The following is a 22,256-nucleotide window of genomic DNA, read 5'->3' as shown; positions in this document are numbered from 1 at the left end:
GAGGACCTTCTTCTTCTTCGGGGTTAATGTGGTTCCACGAGGTGTTTGGGATCAAATGGAGCTGCATCCTTCAGGAACAAGGTCTAGGCAGAGTCTCTGTTGTGTTTTACCCTTCGGGGACCAAAAGTATAGTTTTTCTTTTCACAGTTCATTTTAAAGGCTGTTTGTTTCAAACTTGGCAAGTTTTCTTTTACGTTTCTGATGCCATGATCACTTTTTGCAAGACGTCTACAGCAGGATACATGACCAAAAGGAAAACTGTGTGTTTGGGTTCAGTTGACCCTCCTTATAACCACCATGCTCTGGAGATACTGACAGCCTGATGTGTGAGTGTGTTTTTCTGAAAATACCAACTAAAAATGAGTCTCTACCTTCTAAATAGAGGGAAGCAGGTTTTAGATGAAAGGACCTCCCAAACAGCAGATTTACCTTGCATGGTGATAAGAAGCTGAAAACCATAAAAAATAAGCCTTAATGTGTTCAATTATACATAAAACAGAGTTGAATGCAGACGAGTGTGTGTGTGTGTGTGTGTGCGGGGCCGGACGCTGAGGCCCTCCAAACAGACTTAGACTGTGTGTTACTGGACTTTTAGTCTGAATGTAAAAGCAGGAAACATGATATCTGTTTAAAAGGTAAAAGCTTGTTTTCGTTAAACCAGTTCCACGGCTTCCATCCGTCTCAGATTCGCCGTACGGCGGCTTCTCCTACTGGGAAGTAAAACGCTGGGAAACAGCTGTGGTAAGGGCGTTTTATTCATCAACATGTGAACACAAAAATATCACTCTCACAGTGTTAAACAGGTACATAGTTCATTTATAATCTGAAAAGAGTAAATAATTTATGTTCTGAAATAAACTTTATTTTGAAATGATCTGTATCCTGTAACGTGCTGAAGCAGCACGTGTAGCATCAGGCAGCACGCTGCCGGCGTGATGCTCACAGGGAAAACATGGACACTGGAGCAACAGAAACAATCACTGGCTGGTTGAACAACGTCTCTGCTGTCATGTTCTTCTGGCCCAACCAGGACGACTCTCCTTACTGTTCTGCTTCTGCACCATATCGCTGAAACCCCTCCAAATTACTGCTGGACGATTAGTCGGATCTTAATCTCAGTACGATCTGGGTTTCCAACGGTGATAAAACTAAAAGGGTGTGATTATTTTCCTCTCTGCAGTTTCCTCTCCTGCTGTCTTCAGCTGCTAATCGAGCGTCTCTGGCGTTGCAGCGCTGTGCTGTAAACTCCTCCCACAGCCGCTTTGCTTTCATTCAGACACTGTTGCCAACTTGGAGACTTTCTCGCTAAATCTGGAGACTTTTTTTGTTAAAAGCGACAAATCTAGCAGCTTTTACTGGAGTTATTAGAGACTTTTCTGGTGTTTTGGCGACTGACTTGAAGGCACATATTGTTCTGCAGTTACTGTAAGGAAGGAGCAGCGGGAGCCTCTCCCGTCCTAAAGCACTCCCAGGCGGCCAGTCTCAGTCGGCTCCGGCTGCAGGTCCATGTAGAATAACTGCAGTAGGTTGTGGAAGTTCACCTAAACATAGTTTATACCGTTGTCAGTGACAACTGGCTGCATTATTTTCCTATACATAGTTCGGCCAGTTAAACGCTGTAACATCCCTCCGTTACGGGGCGTTACCATAGCAACGCGTTGACCAGCCGGTTCAGATCAGCCGTCTTTTAACAGGTGGATGAGAGAAACGCGCTGCAGCCTGACAGCGGTTGTTTGGTATAAAACGTACATCCAGGCCAGCGTTTAATAGTTCCTATACTTCAGCAAATGTGGAAAAGAAATACAAATTTGTTATAAAAATATTAACTGTGTGGGACCGTGGTATCAGCAGATTAAACAACTCGGAACCGTTATAATGCCCGACGCGCAGCGTTGCTTTATCCTTACTTATATTTATCTATTCAGTTTACAGCAGTATTTACACTTTGTCAGGACAAAGCTTCATGTTATTTCTTTGTTTTTTAAAATCTGTGGAAACCCAAACATTTTTTAAAAGACGCGGCTTAATGTTAAAAAAAACAAAATCATGATGTTAAAGATGAAAGGATAATCGTGTTAAATAATGGAGATCTCAATTTCAGTCAAAACAATCGTGATTATTATTTTTGCCGTAATCGAGCAGCCCTACTCCAAATCCCAGAACTCGGGGTCTAGAGACGATGCAGACCTGCAGGAGGGAGTCTGGACGATGCTGACCAGGCGGCACGCAGTCCTGACCTCAACCTGAACATCTGTGGGGTTAAACAGCAGACTGGCAGCCAGACCTTCCCTCCCCACGTCATGTGAAGGATGAAGCCACGCCCCAACCTTCCTCCAGAACTTTTAACGCTGCAATAAAAGGGTGGCCAACTCCCAACGAATAAGAAGGTTGGCTTCAGAGCAGGACTGAGCGGTCGTTGGCCATGTTCGGAGACTTCCTGCTGCTGTACCATCATTAGACACCACAGAGGAAGAAGGCAGCCAATGTGATGGAAGATGGACGTGAAGGGAACAAATCTGGACTGATCAGGCTTCATAAAAAACTGCTCTTATAACTTCTTCCGTTTAAATGATGTAACTAAATGATAAAATCATTGGTGAATGTGTCTGAATACAGTAAAGTGAGTTTTATAGAAAGTAAAAAAAGAAAGAAGCTGGAGGTCTTGAAGAGCTGGACTATTTACCGCGAAGCGTCTGTCTCTGATATGTGATGTCAGTGTTGAGTTCCAACCAGTCGTTAGATGTGGCTCCTCGTCTCTGTGTCACACGTTAAAGACGCTTTACGCAACTTTCTGACGTTAAAACTCCGCATTCCAGATGTGTTCCATGTTACAGCGACATCTATCAGGTGTATGTCTACAACGTTTACATCCGCGATGAGACGTTTAGCTTCGCGGGACAATAAGGAACTGGATGTTCTGAACACAACGTGGCTGATTCAGCAAAGAAACGAGAAGATTAGAGGAAACAAGAGTGGTGGTGAGATGGTCCTCTGGCTGGAGACAGCTGACAGGTCAGGCAGGATGCAGGATGGAGGCTGGGTTAACCGTTCGTCTCTAAAGTGTGTTTGCTGTTTAGTCACAAGCTGCGAGAGGCACTGCAGAAGGCGACGTTTCTAACTGACCAGAGACACGGAGGAGCCAGGCCAGAAGCCAAACCCAGGATAAAGATCTTCAGTGAACTTGGTCTTCAGGGTGTGGAGGTGGATGGGTGGGTTGGAGGAGACCCTGTAGAAGGACAGAGTGCCAGCGGGACAGTCCACATACACTGCCAATCTGTGGGAGGCGGCGGAGGAGGAGGAGGAGGAGATGAACTCTCTTTTGTTGTTGTGGCAGACAGAGTACCGGCCTTCATCAGAGCAGCTCAGACTCCAGGACTGGTTGTTGAATCCAAACTCACAATCATTGCTGTTCCCTTTCCTTCTGATTCCTCTGTAACTCACCGAAATCTCCACCTTCCCTCTCCACTCCACCTCCCAGTAACAGCGACCAGTCAGAGCGCTGCTGCACAGCACCTCGGGCCAGAAGTCGAACCGGTCCGGATGCTCCGGGTATGGCTGAGCCTCCTCCACCATGCTCAACGTGCGGTCCGACAGCTCCAGGTTTTTGTTCATAGTCCTTGTGTCGACTGAGAGTCGGCAGGAATCTGGAGGAGAAAACAAACAGGACCCAGGTTCACTTCCTGCTCCTCACGCCCTCATCAGTCCAGACAACAGGAGAAAGAATGGAAGAGAAAAGCAGAAAGCAGGGCGATGTGATGATGAAACGCAGGACAAACAACGGCTGAGGCTCTGCGAATGGTTCACACTTACACTTCCTCAGGCCTGGTCTCAGCCACCGCTCTCCTGCAGGCTCCACTCTGAAAGGAGGAGAGCCGTCGATTATTCCTCGCGTTAAAATGTTGAGAATATCAGTGGTGTTTCTGAGGAATCCCACATTCTGCATGTATGGAGACCGACAGGCTGGTGAAATAATGTGGCTTATTCCTACACAAACACTTTGCTATGAACATATAATCAATGTTTCAGTGTGAAATATTTTAGTAAACCACATTCAGTGAAAAGGTGCACCATTTTGGACTGAACCCTAAAACCAGATGGAACGTTTGCTTTCCGTCCAAACTGGATGTGCAGCCGCTGCTTCATACTTGAGACTCTCCAGATTCTTGTGCGAGTCTTTCAGCTGAGACAGCAGCTTCCTTCCTGCATCTCCTGGATGGTTGTAGCTCAGGTCCAGCTCTCTCAGGTGGGCTTGGTTGGCCTCCACAGCTGAAGCCAGAGAAGCAAAGCCCTTCTCTGTGATCAGACAGCCCGACAGCCTGCAGGCGGATAAAACACACATGAAGAGTCCAGTTGGCCACGCTACTGAATCGGTCGGCTGTGATCTCTGGCGGCTGCTTGACTGCACTCAGTGACTGCTTTTTGTTGGACTTTCCTCATGGTTCCACTGGAACAGGATGACTTCCTGGCCTAAACTGAGCTAATGTTGGATTTATGTAGAGGCTCCATTTAAAAACCCTTCTGATTAATTACAGGCTTTGTAACGAATTCATCTCAAGTATTTGCATTTTCTAATTGAAGAACAAAATTTGCCCCAAAAAGCAACATCTTCAGTAGGATTTGGGATCAAATCTGGGTCCTGACTGATTTCCCAGAGGTTTTATTTTACACATTTTACTCAGTATTTGCCCATTTTTCCAGGTATGTAAACGGAGTCATTTAGATTTTTGACCGTTTCCACTGTTTCCCCTGAGAAAAATAAAGAGGTAGGTATGTTTAACAGATTACGTTCAATAGATTTCCACCTAGGATTCATTTTGTCATTCATCAATATGAGAATATATTTTTAACATGAAATACATGATAGTACAGACATACAGTAGGTGTGGTGGGGCCCAGGCCACCCGGTTCCGTGTTCTTGCATGAACTCAAGCTTCACTCTTGGCCTCTTGTAATCCCAAATAAACTTCTCCTTCTCATTCTTTGAAACTTTTCCATGCAGGGGTAAATTCCGAAACAAAGATAAAAAGCGCGGGACGACATGCATCTTAATTATTTTTATCTTTTCAACAAAAGATTCCCCGATTCCCTGGAACGATGAAGTTTTCTTACCAAAAACTCTGGCCAGATTTGTGACCAGTTAAGTTCAAGTTGCAGAACAGGCTTTTTGGAGAATGACAGGCCCCACATACGAGGCTTGTGTACATGCATGACATGCATTAACAATCCAGTCAGACAGATTATATTGACGTATTCATCCATTCATTGGTCCAGTCTTTCTGGGAGACTAAACCTTTTATCCAGTTGATGTTTCTCTCTCATCCAGGTGTTTATTTGCTCCAAACACTGACACAATAAGTCTGTTGGACTGCAGTCATCTGCTGACAAACACACATACAGCTGTGTATCATCTGCATAACTGTGATAAATGATGTTAAAGTTCTGTAGTATTGACCAAAATGGAGGATATGCAAGATGAACGGAAAAGGTCCAAAGACTGACCCATGAAGTTCTCTACAGATCATGCCCACCAGCTCAGATTTATAATTGCTTACTCTCATAAGATAACTTTAAAAAATAACCAAAAATAATTGAAAATAACTTCTAAATAGGACTTGAATCAGTTAAGAATTGCTACATAAAGTCCAGCCAAGTTTTCCACCATGTGCAACAGGATTTTGGGATCTACAGTATCCAACACATCACTGAGATCCGGCAAAACCAGGACTGATACTTGACCAGAATCAATATATTCAACTCTATGTCATTTAAGACTTTGGCAAGACCATTTTCAGTTCTGTGATGAGGTTGAATTTATACTTTCATTGATTTTCATTTAATTTATTGACATTGTTAAATACAACTTAAGCAAGAGCTGGAGATCACGACCAGATGAAGCCAACAGGACCACGTCATCTGCAAAAAGCAGGGACCCAATCCTGAGGCCACCAAGTCGAATCCCCTCAACACCTCGGCTGCGCCTAGAAATTCTGTCCATATAAGTTATGAACAGAATCAGTGATAAAGGGCAGCCTTGGCGGAGTCCAACCCTTACAGGAAACGAATCCGACTTACTACCGGCAATGCAGACCAAGCTCTGACACCTGTCCTACAGGGACCGGACAGCTCGTACAAGGGCGTCCGGTACCCTATACTCCCGGAGTACCCCCCACAGGAGCCCCCGGGGGACACGGTCGAACACCTTCTCCAGGTCCACAAAGCACATGTAGACTGGTTGGGCAAACTCCCATGACCCCTCCAGGACCCCAAAGAGGGTATAGAGCTGGTCCACTGTTCCGTGACCAGGACGAAAACCACACTGCTCCTCCTCAATCCGGGATTCGACTATCTGGCAGACCCTCCTCTCCAGGACCCCTGAATAGACCTTACCAGGGAGGCTGAGGAGTGTGATTCCCCTGTAGTTGGAACACACCCTCCGGTCCCCCTTCTTGAAAAAGGGGGACCACCACCCCAGTCTGCCAATCCAGAGGCACTGTCTCCGGGGAACTCCGGATGGATCTCATCCACCCCCGGGGCCTTGCTACCAAGGAGCTTTTTAACCACCTCAGCAACTTCAGCCAGAGGATTCAGCAGGAGAGGTTTGAAGCTGTTTTCTTTAGACTTTGCTGTATATAGTTATTTATAAACTTAAAATGTGGAAGTGTGTTAAAGAAACACTCCACCTCAGAGGAAGTTTTAAAACTGTCAAAGGCAGACACAAAAGAGAGAGAAGACTGATCATGGAAATAGTAACTTGGTTTTACCTTAAGTTTTTCTGTTTGAATTTTCATACTAATAAACCTGTTCTATATGTATTTAAAATTCAGTTGCTCTGTGTATTTTTATTCTTAGTTATTTATTTATTTTGGGGGGCTTGTCATTTGGTTCTGCTTCAGTTTCAGACTGGGGCCTTTTGCAGGTATAATGTCTGCACACTGTACTGTCATTTCACAGATATAAAGAACTTCTGATGCATCATTAAAAATTCCGGCTGCTCTTGAAGTTATTTTTCTTTTCTTCAATTTGCATTTTTGTTGTTACATTTCAATATTTTTTCCATCAGTTACACAAATACTATGATTTACACATCTTTACATCGCAACTTTTCTGTTTAATAGGTTACCGGAATTTTTACCATCAGTTTTTATTGTTTATGCATTTTTACTGACACCTGAACTGAATTTGAAAAATCAACCATGGGAGTTTGTTTAATTTGGACAGGTCTTGTCTTGCAATGTTGGAAAATGGTAAAACTGCTTTGGATTCCAAAGTGTTTAAGACCTCACCTTAAAGTTTCCAGTTTCCAGTTTGAACGCTTCAATCCATCACATAGATGCTTCACTCCTGAGTCGTGCAGGTCGTTGTTACTCAGGTCCAGTTCAATCAGACTGGAGGACTGGGTGGACAGAGCTGCACAACTTCTCTCAGAAAGGTTACAGCCACTTAGTCTGAAGAGAAAATAATATGAAAGGTACCAGGAAAATATGTCTTTTTTTTTTTTTACCAGAATCAAGCTCACATTGTCTCAAAGACTAAAGCAATGACCCATATACTTACAGAGCCTTGTTAGAGGCTTTGACCACCGGCAGCAGCCTCAGAAGAGCCTCCTCTGATGCAAAATATTTCTTCAGGTCAAAGACATCCAGATGGTTTTCCGATGACAGTAAGATAAAGGCCAAAGCTGACCACTGGGCAGGAGACAGGTTATCAGAAGTGAGGCACCCTGAACTTAGGTATCGCTGGATCTCCTCGGCAAGGGAACGATCATTCAGTTCACTCAGACAGTGGAACAGGTTGATGCTTCTCTCTGCAGACACATCCTCACTGATCTTTTCTTTGATGAACTTGACTGTTTCTTCATTGGTCTGTGAGATACTTCCTGTCTGCTTCATTAGGCCTTGTAGGAGTTTCTGATTGGTCTCCAGTGAAAGACCCAGGAGGAACCGGAGGAACAAGTCCAAGTGTCCATTAGGACTCTGTAAGGCCTCGTCTACAGCACTCTGGTAGAGCAGAGTTTCCTCTCTTGTTTCAGACACCTGGACTGGTGTTTGTTGTCCTTCCATCAGATTGACTCCAGTATTGATGAAGGTCAGATGGACATGAAGAGCAGCCAGAAACTCCTGAACACTCAGATGGACGAAGCTGAACACCTTCTCCTGGTACAGTCCCCTCTCCTCTCTAAAGATCTGGGTGAACACTCCTGAGTAAACTGAAGCTGCTGTGATATCGATGCCACACTCTGTCAGGTCTGATTCATAGAAGATCTGGTTTCCTTTCTGCAGCTGATCAAAAGCCAGTTTTGCCAGATCCTCAATGATCTTCTTATTCTCTGGACTCCAGACTGGATCTGTCTCAGCTCCTCCATCATACTTGACCATCTTGACTTTGGTCTGAACCACCACGAAGCGGACATACATCTCAGTCAGGGTCTTGGGCAGCTCTCCTGCCTCTCTGGTTTTCAGAACATCCTCCAGAACTGTAGCAGTGATCCAGCAGAAGACCGGGATGTGGCACATGATGTGGAGGCTTCGTGAGGTCTTGATGTGGGGGATGATCGTGTTTGCCTTCTTCTCATCTCTGAACCTCTTCCTGAAGTACTCCTCCTTCTGTGGGTCAGTGAACCCTCTGATCTCTGTCACCATGCCAACACAGTCAGGAGGGATCTGATTGGCTGCTGCAGGTCGTGTGGTTATCCAGAGGCGAGCAGATGGAAGCAGTTTCCCCCTGATGAGGTTTATCAGCAGTACATCCACTGAAGTGGACTTTCTAGGGTCAGTTACGATTTCAGTTTTATGGAAGTCCAGAGGAAGTCGACACTCATCCAGACCATCAAAGATGAAGACGACCTGGAATTCTTCAAAGCTGCAGATTTCTTTGGTTTCAGTAAAGAAGTAATGAACAAGTCCCACCAAGCTGAACTTTCTCTCTTCCAGCACATTCAGCTCTCTGAAAGTGAATGGAAATGTGAACTGGATGTCCTGGTTGGCTTTGTCTTCAGACCAGTCCAGAGTGAACTTCTGTGTTAAGACAGTTTTCCCGATGCCAGCCACTCCCTTTGTCATCACTGTTCTGATTGGTTCATCTCTTCCAGGTGGGGGTTTAAAGATGTCTTCTTGTCTGATGGTTGTTTCTGGTCTGTCTGGTTTCCTGGATGCTGCTTCAATCTGTCTGACCTCATGTTCATTATTGACCCCTGCAGCCCCCCCCTCTGTGATGTTGGGCTCTACATAGATCTGATTAAGAAGGGTTGGGTTCCCTGCTTTAGCGATCCCCTCGAACACACACTGGAACTTTCCTTTCAGCTTAGACTTCAGTTTTTGACGACACATGTGAGGAGATCCTAAAAAGGACACCAAAAGTAAGATCAGATATTGAGCAACTTCCTTCAGATGGCATAAGTTTGCAGTATTTTTTTTTTAAAAAGTAACATGCAAAGTAACCTTGTTTTGGTTTTTGTTGCTGACTGCTGCTGAAGAATAGTTTAGGCTGCAGTCAGGTTTGATTGGAATTTGTCAACCAATCTCTTTTAAATTCATTTTTTCTTCATTTGGATTCATCAGCCATAATTAGTCACTGAACTCATAGACTGATATACACCAATGGCGCCATTTCCAAAGCGCACCAAAGACTGAATCAAAGTGTGTGGATATAAAACGGCTAAATAATGGAATGGGAGCGGTACATATTCCCCACACTGAACAACATAACATCCAAGTATGCAGGAGCCATGGTTTTCTCCACATCAGGTGCCTCAAGTGGGTTCTTGCTGCTCCTGTTGGATCCTGGCAGCCAGAAATAAACCACATTAATAACTCCCATGGAAATATTTTGCTTCAAACATTTGCCTTTTGGAATTACACCAGTGCCTGAGATTTCCAAGAAGCTGATGGGTAGACTGCATCACCACGCTGCTCAACGGCCTTGAAGGGACTGTCGCTGTGATAGACGACACCCTTAAGTAAAGCCCTGCATTACTGAAGGAAAATTGCATTCAATTCTAGATGCCCATAACCAGATGAGAATCTACTGGCACAACCGTACCTACAACTGTGCAATGCAAATGAAGGAAGAATGGATGACAGACACTGATGACAGCAGTGTTGAACAGGCTGCAGTCACAACTCTGCATGGTAACTGATTAGCTGAGTAAAGAGGAATCGCACAAAAGAAGCATAGATGTTTGGTCTTGTATTCATAATGTTCAGTGATGCAGTATAATAGTTAAAGAATAGCATCCTTGAATCAATTTGCCTTTTCTGATCCCATTAAAAGAAGAAACAAAATGGCAAAAAAATCCATGCATCCATCCATTCTCTGAGTTGTACAAACTCAACAACTGTGGCACGGAACACAGCCCACTCGGACTCAATGTCCCCCACCCCACTCGGGACATGGTTGAAGCTCTGCTGAAGGTGGGAGTTGAAGCTCGCTCTGACGGGAGACTCTGCCAGACGTTCCCAGCAGACCCTCACAACACTTTCGGGCCTGCCAGATCTGACCGGCTTCCTCCCCCACCATCTGAGCCAACTCACCACCAGGGTGATCAGTTGACAGCTCCTTCACCCGAGTGTCCAAGGCATCTGGCCGCCGGTTCGATGATACAATTAGAAAGTTGATCATCAAACTGCGCCCCAAGTGTCCTGGTGCCAGGTGTACATATGGACACTCTTATGTTTGAACATGGTGTTCGTTATGGACAATCCATGACGAGCACAGAAGTCCAACAACAAGACACCAGGTCTCAATGTCATTGCCCACATGAGCATTGAAGTCCCTCAGCAGAACAAGAGAGTTCCCACAAAGAAAACCTTCCAACACTCCCTCCAAGAACTCCAGAAAGGGTGGGTACTCTGAACTGCTGTTCACTGCATAAGCACAGACAACAGTCAGGGCCGGTCCCCCTACCCGAAGGCAGAAGGTAGCTACCCTTTCATCCACCAGGGTAAACCCCAAAGTGTAGGCACCAACCCAGGGACCAATGAGAATGCCCACACCCACAGGCTCCTTCCCTGCAAGAGGTCATGTTACAACTTCCTCGAGCCAGTTTCTGCAGCCGAGGATCAGAGATAGAGATAGGGTAAGGAGCTCGGTCATCCGGGAGGAGATCAGAGTAGAGCCACTGCTCCTCCGCATCGAGAGGAACCAGTTGAGGTGGCTCGGGCATCTGGTCAGGATGCCTGGACCTCCCTGGCGAGGTGTTCCAGGCACATCCCTCCAGAAAGAGGCCCTGGGGAAGACCCAGGAAGGAATATATCTTTCAGCTGGCCTGGGAACGCCTCGGGTTCCCCCTCACAGAATTGGCAAATGTGGCTGGGGTGAGGGAAGTCTGGGCTTCCCTGCTTAGGCTACTGCCCCCGCGAACCGACCCTAGATAAGCGGAAGAAAATGGATGGATGGATGAACATCATTTAAACTTAATTAACCTATTACTATGATAACACAGGTATAGTATCAGTAATTGGTATCAAAAGGGAACAAAATCCTATGTATTAAAATGAGTTTTGAACAGAAAAAATGGCATCGGAGCATCTCTAGAGATGGGAAATAAAGATATACAGTGCATCAGCAGGTCTGATGTACAGCCCAGGTCTGACGTATAACGTGTTTCTAACGTAGAATGCTGGTCTGACGTACAACGCGGTTCTGACGTATAACGTGTTTTTAACGTAGAATGCTGGTCAGACGTACAACGCGGTTCTGACGTATAACGTGTTTCTAACGTAGAATGCTGGTCAGACGTACGACGCCGTTCTGACGTATAACGTGTTTCTAACATAGAATGCTGGTCAGACGTACGACGCGGTTCTGACGTATAACGTGTTTCTAACGTAGAATGCTGGTCGGACGTACAACGCGGTTCTGACGTATAACGTGTTTCTAACGTAGAATGCTGGTCAGACGTACAACGCGGTTCTGACGTATAACGTGTTTCTAACGTAGAATGCTGGTCGGACGTACGACACGGTTCTGACGTATAACGTGTTTCTAACGTAGAATGCTGGTCGGACGTACGACACGGTTCTGACGTATAACGTGTTTCTAACGTAGAATGCTGGTCGGACGTACGACACGGTTCTGACGTATAACGTGTTTCTAATGTAGAATGCTGGTCAGACGTACGACGTGGTTCTGACGTATAACGTGTTTCTAACGTAGAATGCTGGTCAGACGTACAACGCGGTTCTGACGTATAACGTGTTTCTAACGTAGAATGCTGGTCAGACGTACGACGCGGTTCTGACGTATAACGTGTTTCTAACGTAGAATGCTGGTCAGACGTACGACGCGGTTCTGACGTATAACGTGTTTCTAACGTAGAATGCTGGTCAGACGTACGATGCGGTTCTGACGTATAACGTGTTTCTAACGTAGAATGCTGGTCAGACGTACGACGCGGTTCTGACGTATAACGTGTTTCTAACGTAGAATGCTGGTCTGACGTACAACGCGGTTCTGACGTATAACGTGTTTCTAACGTAGAATGCTGGTCTGACGTACGACATGGTTCTGACGTATAACGTGTTTCTAATGTAGAATGCTGGTCAGACGTACGACGCGGTTCTGACGTATAACGTGTTTCTAACGTAGAATGCTGGTCAGACGTACAACGCGGTTCTGACGTATAACGTGTTTCTAACGTAGAATGCTGGTCAGACGTACGACGCGGTTCTGACGTATAACGTGTTTCTAACGTAGAATGCTGGTCTGACGTACAACGCGGTTCTGACGTATAACGTGTTTCTAACGTAGAATGCTGGTCAGACGTACGACGCGGTTCTGACGTATAACGTGTTTCTAACGTAGAATGCTGGTCTGACGTACAACGCGGTTCTGACGTATAACGTGTTTCTAACGTAGAATGCTGGTCAGACGTACGACGCGGTTCTGACGTATAACGTGTTTCTAACGTAGAATGCTGGTCTGACGTACAACGCGGTTCTGACGTATAACGTGTTTCTAACGTAAAATGCTGGTCAGACGTACAACGCAGTACTGACGTATAACGTGTTTCTAACGTAGAATGCTGGTCTGACGTACAACGCGGTTCTGACGTATAACGTGTTTCTAACGTAGAATGCTGGTCAGACGTACAACGCGGTTCTGACGTATAACGTGTTTCTAACGTAGAATGCTGGTCAGACGTACAACGCGGTTCTGACGTATAACGTGTTTCTAACGTAGAATGCTGGTCGGACGTACGACACGGTTCTGACGTATAACGCTAGGCCTGTCACAGTAACAAGTTGTCATGCGATTAATTGTCTCAGAAATGATTGCGATAGACGATCATATTGCGCTTAGTGATTATTGTTGTCATTTTGAGACCATTTTTAACTAAAATAACAATAATGCCATAATAATACAAGTACACCTTTTCAAAGATCAACATACTTTAATTTCTACAGAACATTTAGCTCGATGTGCAGACTAGTTTATGCTCATCCAGCCCCTAGTGTGCTGAAACAGATCAGGATTTCTCCTGGGGTTTTGGCAACGTGGTTATCTGGAACATCTGGTCTGTAAACACTTGGAGTTCAGGATCCAGGCAGCAGGTATACGATCTATGATAAAGCTCATATCAGAGGACATGCTTGGACTTGACCAGAGGTGGAATGGTAAAATCAAACGTCTTTGATCGCCTTCAGTATGTCATTTTTCATGTCATTGTAAAGTTGTGGAAATGCCGTTTGTATCATGAATGTTAATCCAGGCAGTTCAAACTGGCTGGGAAATGTTTGCAACATTTTTCAAAATGTGGCCTTTTTAACAACATTAAAGGACAGCATGGCTTTACCAACCAGGCTGTCTGAGTCAGAGCAGTGGGACGACGGCGGGGAGGAGGTTAGCGGTGAATGTTTTGCCGCTAGCTTTGGCAACAAACACCACACAGCTCTCCTCCTTCCAGAAGGGTCTCGTGTCTGCTTCACCACTGGGTAAGGTGAAGGGAGCCAACCCTGAAGCTCGCTGGGATAAACTCCCGAACTGGACAAAATGGTATAGAGAAAGACGGTCCTTTTCTTTTTGTTATTAATGTATAACCGCCTTTTATTGGTCCAACTTGCTGATGAGGACATTTCCAGAGAATTGCCCATCCCTACTGACAACATGTGTCCCAGGGTTCAGCCATGTTCTGTCCTCTGGACATGTCTATCTTCGCTGTAATAAACCATTTTGCCTTCATGTTAATGATTAAATCATTTCCGATGTGTTGTAGGGATCTCTGCTCTGATCTTAAACCATTAACAGCACTTCTGTTTCTCTGCCAGAGTTTCTTTACTCTTTGTAAGTTAAACCTTTTTTTCCAATGCAGTAAATTTCTTCTGGTTTTATAAATGTGTTTCCAAACATAGTTCAGTGCTTTGTGTAAAGTGTGTCATGTTGTTTCAGATTAACAGGTAGAAAAGTTAACGTTAACCCTCTGGGGACCAAGGGTATTTTAGAGAAATAAACCTCGCCTGACTTTTTTTTTAGTTTAAATGCTAATAAACACCGACTTTCAATGCCCCATAATGTCCTATACCTTGTTTTTTTTTTTTTTTTATTATTTTGAATTGAAATATCATAAACTGCTTTGTAAATGAGGCTCCTTTGCTTATTATAATTATAAAGTATTATAATTTGGAAGCATGACTAAAGGTACTGAAGGGGACTGAAGCACCGCAGCTTTCAGCTGCACACACTATCTGTTACCAAGTTATACATCTGTTACGACGCCGTCGTGTCATTTATGTTGAAATAAACTACTTGAGTAATGCAAATTTTTGTTTGAGCAGTTACGCATGGTATGCGTGCGTAAAAGCTGTTGTTTTCATAATTTATCGGCCTTGTAAATACAGAAGGCAGCTATCCGACTGCTAATGACACCGATGCAGAGTGATTGACACTGTTTGGAGGCGTTTCCTGAGGCATCATCGGCTCTGATTGGACAAACACGTGTCATGCACCAAAGACAAAGGCTCTGATTGGAACACCTATTTTGACACAACACTGTATCACCTATGAATGGGCTACAGTGATGCTGGAACTACCGTCTGAAAGCCCAGAGTCTCCTGATTAAGAGGGGGAAAAAGTACGTTTCTATCTTCTATGGTTCGAAAGCTATGCTGGATTAAACACAACATGGTCCCTGGCATCGCCGACGATGCCGGCGTTGTCAGTGTGTTAACATGGTGACATGTTCAGGCTTACTGCTCTGCAGAAGATCCGCCAGATCTTGCTCCTTCATCGTCTTCAGGAAGTTCATTGTGATCTTCACAAATGCTTCTTTGTTGCTCCTCCTCCGCTCTTTCTCATCACCCTCCATCACCTCCTCCTCCTCCATCTTTGAGCTCTCTGTGTCATCTAAACTCAGCAGCTTCAGCGTCTGATTCAGCTCATTTTCCACAAAAGTGAAAATGTTTCTCTTCAGCGTCTGGAAGAGAAAAGGATTTGAAGAAAACAGTGAAATGATGGAAGCAAACGTTGGATTTATGTTTGACACCCTGACGGGTCTACTGAGGTCAGCATGGACATGAACAGACCTTAAAGATGGAGTCCAGCTGTGTGTGATGCTGCTGGGCAGACTGGCCACTGGGAGGCTCTGAGCCCTGCTGGTCTGCTGGTGAGTCTGGTTCTTCATGCCTCCTTATGAACACATGAAAGGTAACACAATGCAAAAATTTGACAAATATGCTGAACGTGTCCTTAATCATTTTCATAAAACATCATTTTAAAAAAATAATGTAAAAAGTGAACCATTAAGAAGCACAGAGAGCTAGCGGTCAGCGTCCCACCTAGCCGACATGGATAAACGTGTGGTGAGACGTAACCATGCCGCTGGAGCGGAGAGTAATTCTCTGGATAAGACCCCAAATCCAGACAAACATGAAAGAAGCTAAACGTGGTGATTCTGTGTGTTATCATATCAGCTCCTGTGTTTCCGAGCAACTCAACCCCCAACGCCTTCGTAGTGATCATGGACTGATGGCAGGAAGCAGGAAGTGTGGCTATCCAGCTTTTTCTGGGTCTGTTGCTCATTTTACATTTGTTTTTCACAAATACAGAGACGTTGGTTTAATGAAGACATTACAAGTCCTTCTTCTACTTCCGTCTATTCATTAAACCACTGTGGACTTTTTGGACTTTGTGGACTTTTTGGACTTTGTGGACTTTGGACTTTGTGGACTTTGTAACTTTGTAACTTCGGGGTACTTTGTGGACTTTTTAGACTTTGTGGACTTTTTGGACTTTGTGGACTTTGTAACTTTGTGGACTTTGTAGCTTTGTAACTTTGTGGACTTTTTGGACTTTGTGGACTTTGTAACTTTGTAACTTTGTGGACTTTGTAACTTTGTAACTTTGTGGACTTGGTGGCCTTTGTAACTTTGTGGACTTTTTGGACTTTGTGGACTTTGTAACTTTGTAACTTTGTGGACTTTGTAACTTTGTAACTTTGTGGACTTGGTGGCCTTTGTAACTTTGTGGACTTTTTGGACTTTGTGGCCGGTAACGCTGAGCGGACAGCAGCCGGTGTGGACAGCTGACTGGGAAAGAAGGAAAAGCCCAGAAAGATGCTGCCAGCCCAAGCTTGGGAAGTTCCTCCAGGCTTCTTTCTTGTTCTAGCTCAGAGTTTATCTGTTGTCCTGTTTGTCCTTTTCCATCCTGGGTCTTGTGTTTTCCAGCTGGTTCCTCTCTGGTTTTCTTTAGATGGTGTTTGATACCATCCTGTCATGATGTGGTTTTGTTCGGTGCCTTAGTTTTCTTTTATTTTGTAGTTTTTCCTGTTTTGTTCCCTTGGTTCTTGTTTAGCGTCACTGATTTCCTGTTGAATTCACCTGGTCTTGTTTCAGTTCATTCCGTTCACCTGTTTCTTGTTTGGTTTTCCTGTGTATTTATACCACTCAGTTTCACTCCATGGTTGCTGGATCATTTTGTTACCTAGTTAGTTTGTTCTTAGTTCCCTGGGTTCCTCTGAGGAAAATAAATTGATCTTGAACCTGCATCTCTGTTCCCTCGTCACTGCGTTTGGGTCCACTCCTTCACCATCCCCACTGCCCGCCGTGACAGAATGATCCAGCCAGACGCGCACCCAGCGGAGAAAATCACCCCATACAAGCTCTTCTGCAGACGGGCTGCTATGAACTCTCCAAGCCATGGGCTTAAATGGACTGCTGGGATGGCCAAGAGGAGGCGGACTGCAAACAACATTGCTCCCCTTTGCCTCCTGCTCCGAGGCCCACGTCTCCAGTGTCCCCGCCACCTGCGTTCCAGCCCAGGTCCACGTCTCCGGCGCCGCAGGCTCCCACTGCAGCGCCCAGAACCCGTCCGGCGCCGCAGGCTCCCACGGCAGCGCCCAGAACCCGTCCGGCGCCGCAGGCTCCCACGGCAGCGCCCAGAACCCGTCCGGCGCCGCAGGCTCCCACGGCAGCGCCCAGAACCCGTCCGGCGCCGCAGACTCCCACGCCAGCGCCCAGAACCCGTCCACCTCCTCTGTCCCGAGTTCCCGAGGGGGTCCCAGGTCGGGATCCTCCTCCACTGGCCCCTGTGTCCGGCGAGGAGGTCGCTCCGTCTCCAGTGTCCAACGAGGGGGATCCAGAGCCGGGCCTGCCCCCGGACTGTTTTCCTGAGCTGGGCCGTTTGGACTCTTCCCCCGGCCCTGTGCCCCTGGACTTTGTTTTTCCCTGGTCCCTCCTCCGGGCCCCCTCCTCCCGCCCATCTCCGGACTCTGGACCATTTTGGGCCGTCCGGTGGCCGGCCCTTGAGGAAGGGGAGGGGGGGGTACTGTCATGATGTGGTTTTGTTCGGTGCCTTAGTTTCTGGTTTCCTGTTTTATTTTGTAGTTTTTCCTGTTTTGTTCCCTTGGTTCTTGTTTAGCTTCACTGATTTCCTGTTCATTGAGTTCACCTGGTCTTGTTTCAGTTCATTCCGTTCACCTGTTTCTTGTTTGGTTTTCCTGTGTATTTATACCACTCAGTTTCACTCCATGGTTGCTGGATCATTTTGTTACCTAGTTAGTTTGTTCTTAGTTCCCTGGGTTCCTCTGAGGAAAATAAATTGATCTTGAACCTGCATCTCTGTTCCCTCGTCACTGCGTTTGGGTCCACTCCTTCACCATCCCCACTGCCCGTCGTGACACCATCCCTCCTGTGAGGAGTCTCTAACAGATGTAAAAATTCTTCATGTGTGTCCCAAGCTTTACTTTTTTATCAAATAAATACCTGTCTTTAAAATTAATAAAATCCGGCATTGAGGCGTCATCCTTCAGAGACACGTGGCTGGGTTGAGGATCCGGTCCAGGTCCAGACTGATCCCTGTGAATCCAGATGTTTGATGTGAGTGCAGAGCGGACATGAAGAAGAGTCCTGGATAGTTAGAAATAACCTTCTCACCTTCCTGCTGGGCTCGGGCTCCCATGTTCCCCACTCAGACTGGTTTTAGTGGGACGTCCCTCCTCTCTGTCCACACACTGAAGCATGATGCTGAATCCACACCAGTTCACACACACTGCAGAGGAAACATAAAACAATCAGCTCCAACGCTGCCGTTCTGTCGTTTCTGCTGTAAAACACCCCCTGCCTCTTAACAACACACAACTTGTTAGTTCTGACCTTTATTACACGTTAACTAAAGGTCGCTGGAACTTAGAAAAGGTTTTTACTGGATCTGTTTCAGTTCCAACAAAAACCTTTGAAACAATGAAACTAAATGACTTATTAGCCAGAAAACGTTCGAGTCGTCCATTATTATCTGGCAAACTCTCAGACTGAGATGAGAAGAAGACGATGAATAGAGGATGAGGATAGGATGAAAAGATGAGAAGATAAAACGTTAAAAGGTTGATAAGATGGATGACGATAAAAACTTCACACTGAAGGCTTTCAAACATTAAAAAGTAGAAACTACTTCAAGTTGTTTAATTTTTCTATATTTTCTGTGACGTTTAGTCTGAAGAGGATGTACAGATAGTTTTTACAGCCGTCGTCTTACCAGCAGTTCTCAACCTTTTATAAACTGAGGAATAACTTCTCAGCCAGGTTCCTCTAAACCAGGAACTGTGTGTTTCAGCTCAGGGGCCACATGCAGCGCAGACTGGTCGCCAGCGCGCTCAACCAGTAACACACCAGTACAACCTAGAAATAATTCCACTTTTTCTCTTAGTTTTAGTGCAGAGAATCATCACATCATCACAACGTTTGTTTAGTGAACTCATCTCTTATAAAACAGTCTAGAATTCCTGCAGAAAAATGATTTTTATTTACAAATTTACATCACTGTGATTATTTACATTTTTCACGTTTATTTTATTTGATATTCTTATTATATTTAATATAAAAACAAAATAATTTTGAATATTTTGTGAAATATATATAAATATGAAAACAATTGATGTTTTTATTAAAAAGGTACAGTATCTATAAATTTAGCCATTGAATAATAATTCAGTATTATTCATTTTATATATCAGACATATTTGATGATATAATTACATCTCATTTTTATTTTTCTATATCAACCTCAACAAGTTTTTTTTCTTTATATATGATGGATTAATGAAATGACCAGTGAATATCTGCGTATATAATAAATCAGAGTAACGTTTCCAGATCTACGGGTTCATTTACATACGTGTAACATTTACCTGTGTGTGTAGTAACACGAACCACCTGACCTGACTCACCTCGTAATACACACATCTCCTCAGTAAAGACAAATACTTCTGCTCCCCTTCACACCCGGAGTGTCTCCGAGGACCCCAACAGGTCCACCTACCCCCATGTGAGAAACACTGGTCCAAACTATGTAAAGGTGACGTAGCTAGTATAAATACTACACATGGTCCAGGGTGTCAAACCCAGGTCGGTTCTAGTTGTATCCCTGCTCCAACACACCTGATTCTAATCAAATGGATCCAACACTTCTAGTCAGCCTACTCATTCATTTCAGTCAGGTGTGTTGGAGCAGGGAGACAACTAAAACCAGCAGGATAGTGGAGTTTGACAGCTGTGGTTCTGGGTGGATCGATAGGCTACATGTCTGGTCCGTGGTTCTGGGTGGATCGATAGGCTACATGTCTGGTCCGTGGTTCTGGGTGGATCGATAGGCTACATGTCTGGTCCGTGGTTCTGGGTGGATCGATAGGCTACATGTCTGGTCCGTGGTTCTGGGTGGATCGATAGGCTACATGTCTGGTCCGTGGTTCTGGGTGGATCGATAGGCTACATGTCTGGTCCGTGGTTCTGGGTGGATCGATAGGCTACATGTCTGGTCCGTGGTTCTGGGTGGATCGATAGGCTACATGTCTGGTCCGTGGTTCTGGGTGGATCGATAGGCTACATGTCTGGTCCGTGGTTCTGGGTGGATCGATAGGCTACATGTCTGGTCCGTGGTTCTGGGTGGATCGATAGGCTACATGTCTGGTCCGTGGTTCTGGGTGGATCGATAGGCTACATGTCTGGTCCGTGGTTCTGGGTGGATCGATAGGCTACATGTCTGGTCCGTGGTTCTGGCTGCAAACCGAGCCAGAACCTTCTGTTGCTGGAACACCACCATGACATGTTAAACGTCCTGAAAGTCGGTTAAAATGGTTAATTTGGGACCAAAGTTGTGTAATGTGTAGCAGGAAGACCGCGACACTTTCACTCTTCCAGAAGAGGAACTCTGTCAAACTGCTGACCATCATCTGGTTTGGACGTGATTCTGCAGAATCTGCTGGCGGGACGTTACAGAGACCCAACATGGCGGACTGCGCCTCTTCTCCAGCAGGGAGTCCGTTAACCTGCTTATTCCTGCTGGAAATCAGCTTCCAACTCCTCATGTCTGACATTTACAGCCTGCTTTTACCTTTCCGTGGACCTTTTCACGCGGAGATCCGGAGAAAATGTTCCTGCGTGGAGAGAAAATCCAACTGCGACACAGTTAAAAGTGAAAGTAAAGTTCCGGGACGAAGCGGCGCTAGAGAGCAGAAAGTAAAGACCCGAGTTTCTTTCCATATCCGCGTCATTTCTGTGTAATAATAATACAAATTTCATTTTAGCAACACAGTGAAAATCCATCAACCACAATAACAACTGTAATATCAGTCATTTATATCACTTATTATTGATGTAACATCGATAATAATTGTTAATATTTGTTCATGTAAACGCTTCATATGAACATGAGAGGAGTTGGAATGAACTCGGCTGGCTGTAATCTGTAGAAAATGACACCTGGAATAATTCTTGTTTTGTCGGCTGTGCTCAACTCAGATCAAATATGAAACCGCTGTAAAAATTTCTACTTCTGATAAAAGTCACTGCTATGAACAGAGAGTTTATAGAAAATACATTTTAATTCAAAACATGTGGAGGAGGAGAGGTGGAGGAGTGTTTCACCAACAATGTCTTCACAATCAGGTCTTCATTTTTCATCAACTAAATCATTTAGTCACTGAAATTTATGGTTAAAGTTTATTTAATAATTCAACATATCACATTCTTCTTGTTAACGTGGACACACAATGTGCGTGTGTGTGTGTGTGTGTGTATGTGTACACACACACACACACATCCTATTGTTGTCCAAATAAACCTCAAATGCAGCACAATCCAGGACAAAGGCAGCAGCTGGAGAAGAATAAAGTTTTATTGAGGGTGTGTGTGTGTGTGTGTGTGTGTGTGTGTGTGGTAGCGGTGTCTCCTCTCTCTGCGGCTGTTCTGGCGCCATCTCGTGGCCTTTTTCCAGACCTGCATGCAGATCTCCAGGACGTTTCCAGGAAGTCCCAAAGGTTAAATGTATGTCTATAAAGTCTAGACATAAATCTAGGAGACAGCGTTGCAGAAACTGCCTGGCGCGAGAAGATACTCTCCTTTAAGAGCTCCTGTAGACCTGATCAGGATCTTTCTGTGGCTCATACTTTGCTCCTTGTGTTTTTCTTTAACCCCCCTGGGTCCACTGTCTGACTGGTACTTGTTAGTCCTCCGTGGGATCCGGTCTATAAGCGACCCTAGACCCCCCACACTGCCGTACATGTAGGTCGGTGATGAGGTTATTTATTCAGTTTGAGCTTAAGATGATTTATTTTAGTTCAACTCGGTGTTTAACGGAGCTGTGTCCCGTTTGGAGTTAAACTTTAAAATGCACCCTGCGGGAAACACAGGCCCTGGTGGGGAGTTCCAGCACCTGGCCTGCAGATGTGTAGGCCCCGACAGGACCCCTCCACCACGACGTCCACCATGACGTCCACCACGACGTCCACCATGACGTCCACAGTGACGTCCACCATGACGTCCACCATGACG

The 22,256-nt window shown here is 45.2% G+C and overlaps 1 protein-coding gene across 1 annotated transcript; it reads right to left on the bottom strand.

Annotated features, from left to right (window-relative positions):
* Nucleotides 1-744: 744 nt before the first annotated feature.
* LOC306773803 (protein NLRC3-like) lies at nt 745-20,916 on the bottom strand. Its single transcript, XM_079263718.1, has 10 exons — nt 20,818-20,916; nt 18,366-18,480; nt 18,195-18,287; nt 15,519-15,621; nt 15,187-15,409; nt 7,555-9,337; nt 7,284-7,445; nt 4,146-4,316; nt 3,811-3,857; nt 745-3,644 (listed from the first exon to the last, which is right to left on the bottom strand). Exons 2-10 carry the CDS (start codon nt 18,449-18,451, stop codon nt 3,115-3,117), a joined length of 3,198 nt encoding a protein of 1,065 aa, XP_079119844.1. The 5' UTR covers nt 18,452-18,480; nt 20,818-20,916; the 3' UTR covers nt 745-3,114.
* Between the last annotated feature and the right edge of the window lie 1,340 nt (nt 20,917-22,256).

The sequence above is a fragment of the Telmatherina bonti genome (assembly GCF_933228915.1).
Source record: "Telmatherina bonti genome assembly, chromosome: 24".
NCBI lineage: Eukaryota > Metazoa > Chordata > Actinopteri > Atheriniformes > Telmatherinidae > Telmatherina > Telmatherina bonti.
This window is presented reverse-complemented; position numbering and strand designations above follow the sequence as displayed.

What these genes read in the sequence shown, in the direction of transcription:
- LOC306773803 (XM_079263718.1), bottom strand. Translation starts at nt 18,451, where the DNA reads ATGCTTCAGTGTGTGGACAGAGAGGAGGGACGTCCCACTAAAACCAGT. An exon ending in AGCCCGAGCCCAGCAGGAAG is followed by an intron (nt 18,288 to 18,365) that starts GTGAGAAGGTTA and finishes CTGGATTCACAG; the next exon opens with GGATCAGTCTGGACCTGGAC. An exon ending in AGCTGGACTCCATCTTTAAG is followed by an intron (nt 15,410 to 15,518) that starts GTCTGTTCATGT and finishes TTTCTCTTCCAG; the next exon opens with ACGCTGAAGAGAAACATTTT.